Raw genomic sequence first — 16,430 nt, forward strand, 5'->3', positions numbered from 1 at the left:
CAAAGTGGCTTTAGCGGGCGAAAATGGGATGATTACTTTTAAATTGAAGTTGCCGTCAACAAAGGATGTTATAGACTTTCAATTGATCGTTAGCAGTGATTGTCTCGAAATTGTAAACATTTAGACCAGAATAGTATGCTCTGGATAAACAAAAAATCTTTGACATTTGGCTTAAAGCCAAGAGTTATGCAGTATCTTAAATAGATTGATCTATGGGTGAGAATAAGATAACTTTGTATATAAAATATCATTTAAAATTATAATTTAAACAGGTTTGAAACTCAGTATTTGAATCTTAATAAACAGTTTCCATAACTGCAAAATTTTCATTAAAGTGAGCTTAGAAGCTGTCAAGAAACCCACAACAATAATCTAAAAAAACACTCTTTCATTTTTATTAACTCTCTCAATTGTAACTAGAAAAAAATATATGATTCGCATTTGGAGTACTATTTCACTCTCCTTACGTACATACGTCCTTGTATCAGTAACCCCGTTGGGAAAACATCTTTGCGACACTTGATAATTAATATTTACATCTGTTTTTATCTGATAGTTGAAGAAAATAGAGGAAACCTGCATATCCTTAGTTTAAAATATAGAACAGTTTCCATATTTCCTTTATACACATTAGTTCAGCGGCGGGAACTCATCATTGATAACAATAATAATATTATAATGATAAATAATTAATAAATGATACGAATATTTTATTGTTACCGTAATTGGAGTGGTTATAAAATTAATTTCATGTACAAACAATATGACGATCATGTGTTTGCCTGAATAATTGTAGGTGTATCATACCCGAATTCGATTTGACATTTAAGTTATACGGTTTGTTTGGTTATAATTAAAATTAACATTCAGCCTACATTGTAAAACATGAGTCTACAAAACATCCAATATAGGCTTCGTGTAAACATTGTAACGGGCCCCGACCCCGATAGTGTCAAGCTATAGAGATGTCGACGGACACCTAAGGGCATTAGACCTACTTTTTACTCGACTAGTTTGTTCCATGGCATGTCACAGTTAGATATATTCCGCTATGCCTAAAGTAGTGTGCCCCATTTATTTATAGGTATACATTAATTATTTATCCAGTAACAGTACTAACTCAGCGGCAGTTTGTGATAAGGTGTTGTTATTTATTTTGTAAGGAATAGTTTTTCGGAATTTTATATGCTGACAATATGTTTTAAGGTAAAAAACAAATTAACAAATTTTCATGATTTTTTTACAATTACTAATTTCTCAAATTTTACTATTTTGACGAAAACTGTAGTGTTAATAGATAAAGCTTTTTATATTTTTGTAAACTTAATAACCTTGATATCTTTCATTCATTTACAAATCATTTTGTCTGCGGCCAGCCAATCAATACGTTTGAGTTATCTAGTCGCTTAGAGTGTGAATAGAAGGCCGTAATTCAGTTTATATTTGATAAATTCACTTGTTGTTCCTCTCACATGGCATTATTGGAACAAATTCAATATTAATTACGTACAACTGTTGCAGCTAATGTGTCTCAGGTCTTAAAATCTCTTATTATATCGTAAATATCGATGTTTTATTATAACTTTTTGCCAATTATGTACTCCTAGTCTAAATATTAATAATCTACCCAACTTATCTAATTAATTTCAAAATTACAATGTCAAAAGCTTATGCAATAAGTATCCGTAAATGTATTATAATATCATGTGTTTAGATGCTACTTATGTTGACTATTGTACATTGCTTTGTACAAATTTTTACCAACAAAAAATATGTATATTTTGCACAGCCTAATATGAAAAGTGACGATCAAGTTCTTGCCTACAGTTCTGATGAATGGGAGACCCATCAATGGCAGATCACTGGGAACTTCATAAATATGTAGACCACATTGTGGCATGTTTTTATGAGCTTAAAGGGTCCACTCGTGTTTGATTGATGGTCGAAACCCCTAAGAGTTTATTGATTCACGCGATTTTAATGGCATGGGACATTGGTAGGGGTCAAGTGGTATTATGTTGACATTTATTTGTAAATAATATATTTCATATTTTATACTGTATTTTTTCTTATTTTGTATTATTTTTTTAGAGACATTTATATATTTTATGTCATGATATTCATAACCATTAGTTACTATGAATTTAAAAAACTTTCATTTCTTATTACCATAAATTCATATCCTTTGAATAGTGAGGTACAATAAAATACCTCAATTTCTCGCTTCCGAGAGCCGGGCCGATTGAATTTGGTATTTAAATTTTTTTCGTTGCATGCGATGAAGCATGTAGCCGGCTCGCGTGTTCCGACGCTGTTTAAATGTTCACAAGCTAATTTCTATATGCTACTGTCTGGAAACCGATCAGAATTCAAAATTCTTTTACAAATCAGGTTACCAAAAAATTAGACTACAAAGAAATGCTTACAATGACGTCATCACAAATTATGCACTTACAATTAAGGTAGGTAGGAGTGTGAAATTGAAATTATCACTCGAATATATCGTAAAAAAAAAATACTTACTTATCTAGAGCTTGAAAAACGTCCTGACTTACCTTTCACACCCTTACCCAGTAAAGGTCAATGCTTGAAACTTAGACTGATTATTTGTCATCATCCGAACTTGCCTTTATTTATGATTACAATTATATTTTCATATTATAAAGACTAGACAACATTCCAAATTTTTGTGTATGAATGTTTACTTACAACTACATGATATACCTAACCCTCCTTACCACTATTTCAAACAAAAGTGTACCCAAGTATCAGTTTAATAATAGACATTTAAATATGAAAATTTTATGTTTGCCCTTATACTATATGATTTCTAGACGGATTCCCAGAAAGGTTTCACCCTGTTTCATAAACTAATATTAGATATATTAATGTGTTATAACCATTCAATATTATTTTAACCGCTGTTATCCGTTCTACTTTGATTTATGTTTTAATTTGCGGAGTACTTTGCAGAACTAATATATTATTTTAATTAATTAAACGACTACACAGAATTTATTTTTTAGCATACATTAAGTATTTATTTAATATTATGTTGTGATACAATTTCGAGATTAATATCATAAAAAATATATCAATTTAATATTATTTTTAAACTCTGTGAACAATAACACGACCCTCTATCTATTTGTTTTAAGTATTTTTCTCGTTTTTGTTCAGTAAACACAGATGCGTAATCTGCTATGAGGGATTGATTCTAGCGATGTGTAAATATTTCTTTATTTGTTACATTATATATAAATACAATAAAAAAAATATATTGTAGAAAAAACGTCAGTCGATTTGGATTTCTATCTGTTCTTTGATGCTCACAATTTCTTACGCTCACATTAGCACCAGATTTAAGGACAACTATTTCAGATAATTTGTTTTTGAACATCAATCTATTATGATCTTTATTTTCTTATTCATAAAGCTCATTGGATTCGGTTCCAAGTCAGTAGTCAGACGCTTTAGCTGCTTGCAGATGTCTTGGCAAAGAACCAAGCAGACACACAAGGTCGTGGTTATACCGTGATAAAGTCTCGGATATTTATTTTGATATATCTTTAAGAAACCGAAGTGAAGATCACACTATTAAAATATTGTACTCAATAAATATTATATCTGACTATTTATAAAGTTACCTTAAAGCTTTCGTAATATTATAATTATTTTTGTGTATAAATTTTTTTATTAATATTATTTTTTCGTTACAAAATACCCATACCTATATTTTTGTTTAAAAAAATATTTTGAATACATTTTAATGTTCATGTATGTACATACTTATAACCTTTTTGTAAAGTAAAAGTAAAATGCGATTTCGTAGACTATTTTTTTAAAAGGCGATTAAATGAAAAAATATACGGAAAGTTCTCACATACCTATGTATACTTAACATTTTATAAATAATTAAAAATATATTTTTTATTAATTTTCATAGTATACCAAACTATCTTGTTTAATATTTTTCTGATAGTATTACGGCTTTTCAATGAACAAAACGTATATAATTAGATGAGTGTGTCACACGAAAAAAAAAATCGGGAAATACGCAAAACAAGCTGAAGTGCTATTACGAATTTAGAAGCAGTCGGGATCCCACGAGCGATGCGCTTGCGTCGCTCCATTCACAGGGAACTTGGTGTTATTAAATATTAAATACAGTGCTGTAAAGTGTATTATCGGCTTAAAAATTTCACATTTATTAAAAACGTTGTATTGTGTAAGTTAAATAATAATTCATTAAGTTCTCGCACGACGCATTGAATTTATGTGAAATTATTGATTTTATTTTTGTTTTTGTCGTAAATGTTAAATAAATAAATAAGTAAAAGACATTAATCAAAAATAGATTAGTTATGAAGTTACCAAAACAAATATTACGGTCTCTGTGGGATATTCAGGGATGGTTTTTATTTATTATTGTGACATGTACAATTTGTATTGTATTGTGATGTTTGTAAACATTCTCGACCGTTCTTAACGTCACTGTATTGTTAAACTATACAATGATAATGAGATAGTTTTTAAGTAACAAAGAATAAATATAAATAAAGCACTTCATATTACAACAAAAAAAAAATTACAACATAAAATTTGTTTGCTCGAAACGTTATATATCTTTTTATAAAATTTATAACTGAAATAATCTTGGTTATTTTGAAAATAGCACTTTACTGGAATTGATTATTGTTTATTATAAAAAACGATTTTTTCTGATTGGGAGCCTTTTAATTGAATGTGAAGTGGCGTCATCACACATCTCAATAACTATAATTAGGACGGAATTGACTTCAAAAGAAGTAAAGACGTGATTTTATTTTGAGCATATCGTACCTCTTATCATAATCGTCTCGCATTAGAACATTTAAAAGGATTCCTATATCTTCCTCTTTAAATGTTAAAAGTCATAATTATTTCTATTTCGAAAAAAAATTTCTTATTGCTTGTAATTTTATTAGAAATCGTTCAAACAAGTTTTTTAATACATTATATTAATATCACGTCTCAAAGGAAATTGTTTCAATATTAACTAATTTTGTTTTAAACTAATAATATAATTTTCACAAAATTTACCTGCTGTATACGTTTGCGGACGCTAAAAATTAAACTCTTATATTTCCTTGTCAAAATGTTTCTGAAGGTGGTGACCCATTTTACTCACCTAAATCGTAAACTGCAACCCACGAATTACTTTGAGCTTGAATATTTAAACCGATTTTATTCATAAACCATAATGTGAAGTTCAACGTTTTGCTTCAACTCTTCATTATTATAGCGTTGAATTGTCTTGGAATATCTTCATAAAAATTAAGGTACTTACCGGACTTGAGTACTTATATGGGGATTTAACCAATTTTAATAAATTTTGAACTGGCACAACAGTCTGTTTTCTTGTATTGAACTTTGACATATTGCTCTAGTGAGTCCCAGTCAGCGGAGTCATCATATTGTGTTGAGTGCATTGACACCAGCTTAGTCTCTCCGCACACCGGCGACTGAATGCGAAAGAGAAGTAAAGATTATTTGGAAATAAACCTAGTATGTTATTGATAAATATCCTGTGCGTTTTATTACGTGCAAGCTGATATTATTACGTAATAAAAACATGTTCGTTTTCTGTTGTTTTCGAAATTTAAAAAAATCATAAAAATTTTCAATAATTATTGAGAATATAGTTAAGATCATTTTCGATCTAATAATGCATACAAATATGAATTGATGTATCAAACTAACGTTCGTTGCCATATATATCGCATGTATGCGGTATTCTTTAGCGGTTTTGTTACAGTCTTGACATTAAAGTGCGGCTTGTTGTGTCTGCTACGGATTTATTTAAGATGCTTATGGTCCTGTCATGTTAAGTTACTAAGTCTTACGGAGTTATTGACTCAGTAAGCGGATTTGGACTGTTTTAAGTCATTAAATTATATTGAATATAGGAAGTGTCTATGTAGAATTTATATACGAAAATAGTAAACTGCATTGCAGTTAAATGATAATTATAATGCGATATTATAAACAATATGAATGATCTATAATTTTTTATATAATAATTTCAAACAGAAAAAAAAAAACGTACATACATAGAAATGTCAAATAGTCTGTAAAACGTCCGTAACAACTGATTCTCTTAAACGATAATTTTTGGAATATTTTTTTTTTATTAAATTGCTCCCTCCTGTCAGCACCATGATTGTCCTGACGCGTTAAAACCAGAATCAGATCGCTCTGCAGGACAGGTGCTGAGAGATGATGTGGGTCGAGTATCCGAGGGTTTTATTAAATATTTATTACATATACATATGTATGATTTACACTGTGCGATATTAGACCATATTGTGATTTTCGGTAAGTTTTTTAACAATTAAAAGTTTTAATAATATCGATGTAACGTTTTTATAACTGCACAAATACGTGGTTTTCAATAGCATTATCAATGAATCACAACAATATCTGACCTGGAAAATATTTTTCAATTCAAATTATACATTATCATTCATAATAATGGAGTTTCAATATATAATAATGTGGTCACTTGTGCAATCGATTTCAGAACGCAGATTGAATTTCAATCTGTTTAAACACCCACTCTTCTGCGTTTCATCATTCAATTATCTGTCACACGAGCTTTGTACAAACATTGTAATTCATCAGTAATATTTACATTAGTAACAATGGAGTGCGGACGATTATTAAACGGACTGGTGTGGAGCGCATATTACTCGGCACAAACGGATAGGAATCCGCCGTCTTTGTCGATAAAGGACATATGTACTGACGAACAAAGTGCTGTGAACGATAACTATCTAGTAACTTATCCGGACGATGATAGTGATTTTGCTTCTATCAATAAGGAACTTTTCAGCGACGGATTAAACGATCCATCTAAACCTAACCGCTACGCAAATCCCCTCTTAATACCGACACATATGTTGAGAGGGATAAGTGAAGAAGGGAACGTTGAAGAATTAATGAAGAATGAGGCGAAAAAGTTTCAAGATTATAAGTTTTGCGAACCAGTCAACGATTTTGACATTGAGTTGGAATCGGAGGAGGCGATTCCTATCGTTTACCTTCAGACTACTCGAGTTGCAAAATTGCAAAGGGCGCTTCGTCTAGCTGGACTAAAAAAGGTGAGCTATTGTATTTGAAAATATTATCGTATTTTACATAATTTAATCAAAATTATGAAAAGACTAAAATATATGCTGGTATCCTAACAATGTGTCATTAATTAGTAAAGAAAATACGAATGCCACTTAAAAGTGTCAACGTTTCGCTGTTCACTCGCTTTCTTATTTCGTTTTTCGGTAACTTTTTTCTGACTTGTAGACTAATTGGAGATTAGAATAAAATTTTATTTCTTCACTTAGGAAATCTATAAAATTTCAGAAATATATAAAATTCAAAATTGTGTTACTTTACAAAAATACGTTATATAAAATGGCTTTTTGGTCAAATTGGCAAATGATTCAATTATTCCTTCATTATTTATTATTGGGATTGCTTTAAGGCAACGTTTCGAGATTACGTTATTTATAAATACGAAAATATCTTCAAAGACGAGAATATTTATACCTAATAAACTAGCGAGATTTTTAAACTAATGTTTTAAAAACGTCTGTGTTCCGTTCTGTTAGTTTTGTTAATTTCGAAAAATTTTACCAAATTGATCTCATAATAAATAGATTTACTTAAAATTTCTTCCTTCATATAAAATCGGTTTAAATCGGTGTTTAAGATACGATGACAAAATATGAAACATGAGATTACAGTGCGTTATTATAGGTAATAATAATTATTTCAAGATATTTTAATACCGGATTTAAACAACTTTATCCCCAGACTTTAAATACCGTGTCAACCATAAAATTAATTTCATACCGTAATTTATGGACTATTAAGGTTCGGTGCTTGTTTTTTATTAAGTTAAATATTCATGCAGTTAAATTATCTTTGATTTTATGTACCGGCCTGAATTCATTCTGTATAAATGTTATAAAATCTTAGTATTTTGCTAAAAGGAAGCAGTTAACTTATATTTTTATGATAAAATGTAATTTTTTTAATGTTCTCATTCATTTTCCCGGTGCCCCGGTTCTCGGAGCCTCGGTTGCATTTTCAAGTAGTTCTCAACAGACTTTAAATATTTATATGAGCCTCAAGTCTCAGTCACAATATTGTTTATTATTTGAAACATTTACGGAAAATTTAAAAAAAATGATACCGCTACAAAATAAATGTTTTTATAAAGATCTATCTATGTTTCCGAAGTCAGCTCATTCAGCTTAAAATAACTTCGCCTGGAATTTTATGAAAATATAAAATTTTTACTCATTGAACATCTTCATTGGGTTTAATTTACTTTAATTTTTTTTTCTATTACAAATTCTTTTGAATTACGGCTGATTGAAATTAATTAGAACGCTCAATGACTATGCAGTATTATTAATTGATCTGCATAACTAAAATATATTAACTAAAATATAAATGTGAATAGAAAACTAAATCCATGGTTATTTCTTTGAAGTGTCTTTATATGACAAGCTTCGTTCAATCGACTGGCTGCGGTGTCGCGACCTACAAACTAAATGACAGTTGGAATTGATACTTCCTCTGGAAAACTAGTGTATTCAGAGCATATTTTCTATTTTAAATGTTTCGTTCTCGACGGTTAATGGTTGACATCATTCAAAAGAGTTAAATGTGAACGCTTTCTGTTTTTTGGATCTGTCTAATAAATGCAAATGCTTTTTTCTTCCTTTTAAACTATCGTTTAACTTATCGTCTTGATATTTAAAATATATTATTTCATTTTCTTCTAGATAGAATAGTCTGAAGGTTTAAATAATTTTATTGGCATCTATTATCAAATATTTAAAAATAGAATTTACGTTAACCATATGTTAACTTAATAAATTCGATGTCAAATAATAATAATTTAAACCCTTAGTTTTATTGAATTTGATATACATCAATTACTAAATACTCGTTCTGAGTATTAATACGCATATTAAATTTTCTAACTTAATATGTTCTTAAACAATTAGATAACACTATGTATCTCTTTGACTTAAGATCTTATTAGTTTACCTGCTTTAATTTGTGGGAAAATTCAAACAAATCTACTTCATTTTAATTCTTTTTCTATCACATAAATGACAGTGACTTTCAGTTCCTAGTTCAGACTGAAAACAATAATATGTAGTCAGCAATTTGAACCCTAGCGATTCAATAACAAGGGCGAATATTCAATGTTGAGTCTTCTTTAGCGTTCTGTTGTAGTTGGCACAACTGTCGCATGTCAGAAAACATTGGCTTATGTTATATTTGGTTATATTATTTCCTAGTATCTAGTGACGTTGCATTTTTCCATTACTTAATTATATTATATAACAGCTGTTTTTTGTATTTTATCTCCAACGAGAGAATCTATTCAATGGAATGATTACGTCATGTCTCATGGGCTGTAAGTAATAATTTGCTTTTCTTCTCCATGAATTTAAATCGAAAGGAAAATATAAAACGTTAAATTCGTTTTCAAGAGCAGTGTTTGATCCTGCAACCTCCGGTGTATTACGTTCCACTTGCTTCACAAGTGAAGCTATCGTCACCTGGCTCGATTCTGTAAATTTTATATTTTATATATTTAACTGTCCCATTTGTTTATCGTCGTATAAGTTTAAGCGAAAAGCCACTAGCAGGTCTTCGTTCAACTTAATTCGTCAAAAAACTCATTGACAAGATAGTTTATTTGGTACAGGAACTGGAACGCAATATTTTGGATGTTGCGGGTTCGAATCCTGCTCGTGTCGATGATTTCGTTCATTTTACAATTTACATTTTAATTAAAAGTGTAATCATAGAAATTCTACCGCATACATAAATTTAGATAAAAAAAAAATAAACTATAACAATTAATCCTTGAAAAAAAGTATTACTAAAAATCCTTTTTAAAACATATTTTTTTATAATAAAAGTTTTTTTGCTTGATAGCTAGTTAGTCCTTTATTTTAAATATATGAAAAAATATAAGTACCCATCATATATTTCACACTGTATTGCGGTATCTTTGGTAAATAAGCAATAAAATCTTAACTGAAATGATATTTCATTGCACGTCTTGTGAACGTTCGTCAGTCTGGAAACCTAAAATAGGTCTTAGGTGCACCTAAAATAGATCCCTTCCGTATTCGTTTTGAAAACTTGTCGATGACGTCTTATTTTAGGGCTCACTAATAAACTCCAGTGGAGTGTTATCATGTTACAAGTGAGAGCAAATGCTTAGCTAGTACGGTAAGTATTTGGTCTTTATAGTCCTTATAACATGAAGAAAATTTGTGATCTATTTATACAAATAAAAAAATATTTCCGTGTTGAAAATTAAGGAAGATTAAACCTATATAATGTAATTTTTATAGATTAAGGCGTAATATAACGATTTAATTAAAATAAAACTACTCTCACCAATAGGACAAAATAGTAAAGACAAATATAGCTAGTTTAAAAATTTTCGGGTAATATATTGGAACAATGTTAAAGATTTATACATTTTGCTTATTTATCATCATTTTTCATTTTATTATTTTCTCAATATATCTACATATTTAATTAAGGTTCATATAAACATATATATCGCTTATTTTCTCATAGCAACCAAACCAAATTTACAGCTACATTCTCGTTATCGCCCTAATTATAACGAATTTTGGATGCATACGACACTTAGTGCAGGTGGATCGTACGCATGAGGTAATAATCTTAATGGACCCATGGAAGCAAGTTCATCAGCATCCGATACGGTATGACGAATTCCTGTTTAGATTTTCACATATTCGCCTGCCATATTACTATATATATTATATATAAATACGTAAGCAAACACTGTAATATTTTTTTGTAAACTATTTATTAAATTCAAATTATATAATTAATTATAAACAATAATAAAAATCAGATTACTAAAAGACTAAAACATGCTGAATTAACTGTATTCCCCGAAATGGCTATAGTAGTGCAACCAATTATATTTGAAATCGATTATTATTCATCATAACATTTTTTTTAATATCAATCAACGCGGCGTCAGTACTATATATTATATATATATTATATAATTTATGGTCCTCATTGTAAACGAAATACATAGGAATCGGGCTACACTTTGTCATCGGCACTTCCATATATTATTATTATTATTATTTTTTTACATAGAATACGAGTTTTTTTTTTGAATGATAGCCAAAATTTTCAAGAATACCTCCGACTGCCAACTTTTAAAATAAACACTTCAATTAGCGATTTCCGTGTCAACGACCTTATATATATATATATATATATATATATTTATATTATTCTCACCATTCATACCGCAACACTGTGCTACCAACTAATATCCAAACTACACCTGCTAACAATACAGAGTTCATGGATATCTCATACAATTGTAACAATTCCTTACTTCGATGTAAATGTTTGTCTTGCAAGAGTCTGAATAGTATCGGTTGTATCAAGATAAAGCCATTGAGCCATTGAGTAAGTTGCACTAACTTCTAATAGATGTTGTTATACAATTCAGAACCTGTTTTACAGATACCTATTGACGTCCATTTCAAGGACCTTGCTCTTAAGCAAAGTTTACCCTTGTTGAGAAAGCTACGAACAGAGTTGGCATTCATTGAATTTAACATAAGGCGACGGTTTTGTACTTAAAATTTAATAATTATTACGTTTATTTGGCATAATATTTATAATATAAGTTGGCTATACGAAATTCTTTCTTTTTTAATTTTATCTTTTTTTCTGATGCTATAAGACTTAACACTTACTCGTACATTCAACAAGTAGGGACGTGACTTGAAAATATATTTTTAAACGCCTACACTTAATAGATTATATGGGAGATAAACTCATTTATAGTTGAAAACGAATTCTACGCTTTTATATATAAAGTAAATTTTTCATTGACACAAATTTTTTAAGAAACTTTCGAATTTGCCGTATTTTTTCTGCCATTTTTGATAAGGATGATGCATGACTTTAAAAATAGGGTCTCTTTTATATCTCCATATTTATTTTGTTAATACTTAACACACGATTCATCAATGACAAAGGAAATTTCAGCGACCTTGTTGAATATCTCTCGGGATAAGGACGGCTTGTGTTCAGTAAGGGTACTTTTATATTAATTTTTGTATGAAAAATCATTTGGTAATCTTAAGGGCTTGAATATTTTCTATATTTAATTTTTATATTATTTTAGAGAGGATGTTTGGAATAAACAATGGAATAATAAAATAACTATTTAAATGAGGTGAACAGGAGTGTTTTTTAATTAATTCGGTATAGACGTGGTTTAAAACGTTGCGCCCTTAGGGTCGAGGCTGCGACGCCTGTAACAAGATTATTTACATCTTGTACGTACTAACGAAAATATCTCTAATTGGATATTCTTAGGTGCATAAATTAATGTCATTGGCATATGTATTTTCGAACGTGTTATTATTATTATATTACTGCCTCTGAACAGAGAAATGGTAAAAATGTTTTTTTTTTTTTTTAATAATCGTGTTTTTTTAAATTCCATTCCATTTTTAATTTTTTAAAATTTGAAACAAGTAAGATTGTTACAAATGAACTGGGACAAAATGTGTTATTTCAACGTTACACAATTGTAAAGTACATCTTCATTTCGTCTTGATGAAAACATAATATTCATTCGGTTGTTCTGTAACATGTTTGATGTAATTAAATGGGATCCTGTTTAATAAAATTATTTCATGAACAAATTTTAAAACGTTAAAATCATTGAATTTTCTGATATATTTTAAACAAACATATCTCTTTTTAAATATAGTAATCAGATATTAATTTCCTATAAAGAGTTGCATATATAATAAAAACCAATCTAATTAAAATTAATTTATATTTTCCATTAACATTTTCGCAGTTTACCAACCGTTCCACATAACATTAATGAATTTTTGCTGATTTAAAAATGTTAAAGCGGTAAATGGTTTGTTTTTAAGTCATGTGCTCGTTTTTATTGCTTTTATTAAACGAGATGTTTGCTTTCATAAGTAGTTACGGTATAATGTTTTCGAAGTTATTTGACTGATATGTTAAAACTTTTATGGTTTATTTTTTGATAATATTTTTGACTATTTTTTCACCATTAAATCCTAAATTTCAAGATTTTATATATAAATCTTGATAATATTATTTAATGCTTAATTTCACATTCAATATATTTCGTGGAGTCATCTCAAAAGGAAGGGCTTCACGTGTTTAAAATATTATTTGGTAAAAAATTTAATACATACAAATATATCAGCTTGTTTTATATTGTAACAAAAGTGTAAATAGTCTTTTCAATTTATTTTTAAGTATAGCTATAACTGTGACACTTTCATACTTATAAAGTTGCACATTGAACAGAATAAGTTCCAGTGCAGACCAATCATTCGAGTTGCATGTGTTCCAATTCCGTACTTTTATTTATTGAACTTTGTTTTTAGGCTGATGGAAAGACTGTAACTTGTATTTGAACTTTGCTAACAAAGGATTTGTTCGTTATAAGAGTAAAATAATATGACTTGTATGAAGTTATTAATACAGGAAATAAAAACATATTGCTCTTTATTATCCTTGGCACCGCGTAACAAATTACTAGTTATATGATACAAGCTTGTGAACTGATAGGTGTTTATAATAAGATATTATATATTATATTATACATAAACTAAAACTATTTTCATGTTTGAATATGTATAAGGGATAACTTAGCAACCTACACTTTGGTTAGTTAAAATTATGGTAAGGATGAGGTCTCTTGGCTTAGGAAGTTATATTGAGTTAGATGTGAATACGAGGCTCTGACCACTTAGAGTAATATAATATTTCCTATTATTTATATATGATATTGTTTTTTCCACTAAGAAAGATTACAAGCTCTATTTATTATAATATATTTGATTGAAATATATTTTTTAAATCAAAAATCCCAGTTTTATAATGATCTTATCTGAAATACATTAAAATCAATATCAATAAGTAAGTTTTGATAGTTAGTAATTAAAACTCTTAACAGCAAATGGACCGTCTACACTCTACAAAGGGGCTATGTAAAGTTTAATTGAAACCAGCGCTAACTTTCCGCGAACTTCGATTCATACATCCCTCTTGATACGCTTCATATTCATTTAATGAGTAAACTTAGAGTATTAGATTTTTAGTTAACACAAGTAGACGAGCCAGTACGTGCCCTAGTTTAAGTTGAGCTTATTGAAATTGGATACAAACGAATTAATTTACGTTCGGTGAATTTATGTTGATTAAGTATGAAATTTAAATGCTGTAGCAATGTGTCATTTCGATTTGAACCGGTTTAATGTATTCGTAATATGAGCTCCAGGCTTTACAAGTCTTTAAATTTAACAATTTCTGCTATGAAACGCAGTATCGACGTTTTCATCCCGATTTTATGTTTTGGTTCGCTCTTTTATTTTACAAAATGAATTCTGTAAGTGGGCACAAGTAATTTCTTCAATATTCACTCTGATAGTAAGGCGCTCAAAAAAAGAATCAAAAATCTTAGTTTTTGAGGGACTTTAGTATCTAATGAGATCTAAGACTTCACGAGTTTTATAAATTTAAATGAAACTAATATTTTTCGGATATACTACGCGTGCTTTTTTTTGTTGTTAAAACTACATACTGCTGAAAAGTAACCGAAATATCTTAACGCTACATGAAAATGGAGTAAATTTTTCTGAAATATAAGTAACATTTCTATAAAATATCAATATAATAATAAAAACAATTTTTACATACTCAGTATTGTATTTGAATGTCAGTCAGTTGGATTAATGATATACTAACTTGTGTTAGTATAAATACTATAAATCCGTAAGGATTAATTGTATTTAGGTTAAACGGCTTTTGTTTTGTTTAATAATTATAACTTTCAGAGACTGTTATAGGTGTACACAATATATTTATTAGCTTTCGATTTCACACGAGTGACATTCATAACGTTTCAATTTTAATAGAACGACTACCAGCGGAAATTCTTTGCAAATATCTGTCTGTCTACTTAAAAGAATTTTGTTTCCCTTCCCGAACACCGATCGTTTAAAATTGTTTCAGTCTTATTAGTGACGTATTTGATGTTTCAATACGAAGGATATTGAATTTTGTTCCTTATTAAAATTCTTTAGGATAATTAAAGAAATATAATGTATTGAAGTACAAAAAACCTTTTTTTTTAATTAATTTATATCGCAAATGTTATTAATATATAAACTATAGTTTTAACGGCAGGGTCGGTGTTTATGTGTATTTAAAAAAGATTTTCCAAAGTGTTTCTTATATATTTACATGTTCTATAGATAAATTATTTTTATCCTTTTGTCAGCTGACGCTTGATGAACGAAGATATTTTACTTTATAAATTTTTAGAGTTCCCTCGCTAGGGTTAATCTTTTAAAACATGAAATTTTCTACCAAAAGTATCCTCAGAGTAAACACATAAATTAGCAAATTATACAAAATATTACGAAGATTTGGAATTACATTTTCATTTATTTGCCAAAAATTCAATAAAACTTTTTATTAAATGTAATACCAGTGAACACTGAAAAGATACTGAAGAGATAATATAATAAATTATAATTGCGAAACTTGGAACATTAAAAAAGTCCGCATATGCGAAGAATGTTTAAAGGAAATCCATATACTCGAAAAATATTTTCTAGATTATATTTTAAACACGCGAGAGCACATGATACCATCATTGCAATGTTAATGACAGATGTTTGAGCAAATAGCTGAGAAATTTCAGTCTTACTGTTTAATGGATGAAAATGTTTTCGTACCGAATATTTATTTCACCATAATGATAATTTTGGCAATTAAACTATTTCTGCATGGAGAATGCCAATTATGATACAAAAATTACCTTTAACCATGTTGTACAATAATATGTAAGTAATCGTTTTATAACATGTGTAATATTATATAAGTTATTTAATAGCTTTTAAGGGTACATATTCTAGAATTAACAGATAACATATATACTTGTCCTTTTGGTGATGCACTCCACTCGTATATTTAGATTCCTAGGTTTAAGGTTAAGTCCAATAACTTGAGTTACGCCATAATGGCTGTGATTTATCTAAACGACATCTCATTTCGCGTCAACGTACAGTCATCCATCCAGACTCCAACGTGTGACGTTTTGATTTGGTTTTGCAAATCTCCTTCACATATTTAAGCACATAAAGTGCTTCATTATTATGTAGGAGATCACGTAAAAGCGCTTTGGCAACGATTTCCGCGTAACATTCAAATACAATATGAATTGCGTTTTAGTAATCCTATCGCGAATTAACATCGTCATAGTAATGAGCTTCTTGTTGACA

The 16,430-nt window shown here is 29.1% G+C and overlaps 1 protein-coding gene across 5 annotated transcripts in view; it reads left to right on the forward strand.

The window, feature by feature from the left end:
• Nucleotides 1-16,430, forward strand: part of LOC116770506 (apoptosis-stimulating of p53 protein 2) — a 134,458-nt gene that overhangs the window by 63,166 nt on the left and 54,862 nt on the right. Inside the window, exons 1-2 of one of the 5 annotated variants that reach the window (XM_061520851.1) lie at nt 4,095-4,228; nt 6,563-7,142. The exons of 2 other annotated variants lie outside the window; for them this stretch is intronic. In XM_061520851.1, the coding sequence (XP_061376835.1) occupies nt 6,684-7,142 (459 nt within the window). In that variant the 5' untranslated portion in view covers nt 4,095-4,228; nt 6,563-6,683. Of the gene's footprint in view, nt 1-4,094; nt 4,229-6,456; nt 7,143-16,430 lie in introns of those variants that run through there. 2 more of the 5 variants (XM_061520852.1, XM_032661994.2) reach the window with 2 other exon arrangements.

This window comes from Danaus plexippus, chromosome 7, assembly GCF_018135715.1.
Source record: "Danaus plexippus chromosome 7, MEX_DaPlex, whole genome shotgun sequence".
Classification (NCBI taxonomy): Eukaryota; Metazoa; Arthropoda; class Insecta; order Lepidoptera; family Nymphalidae; genus Danaus; species Danaus plexippus.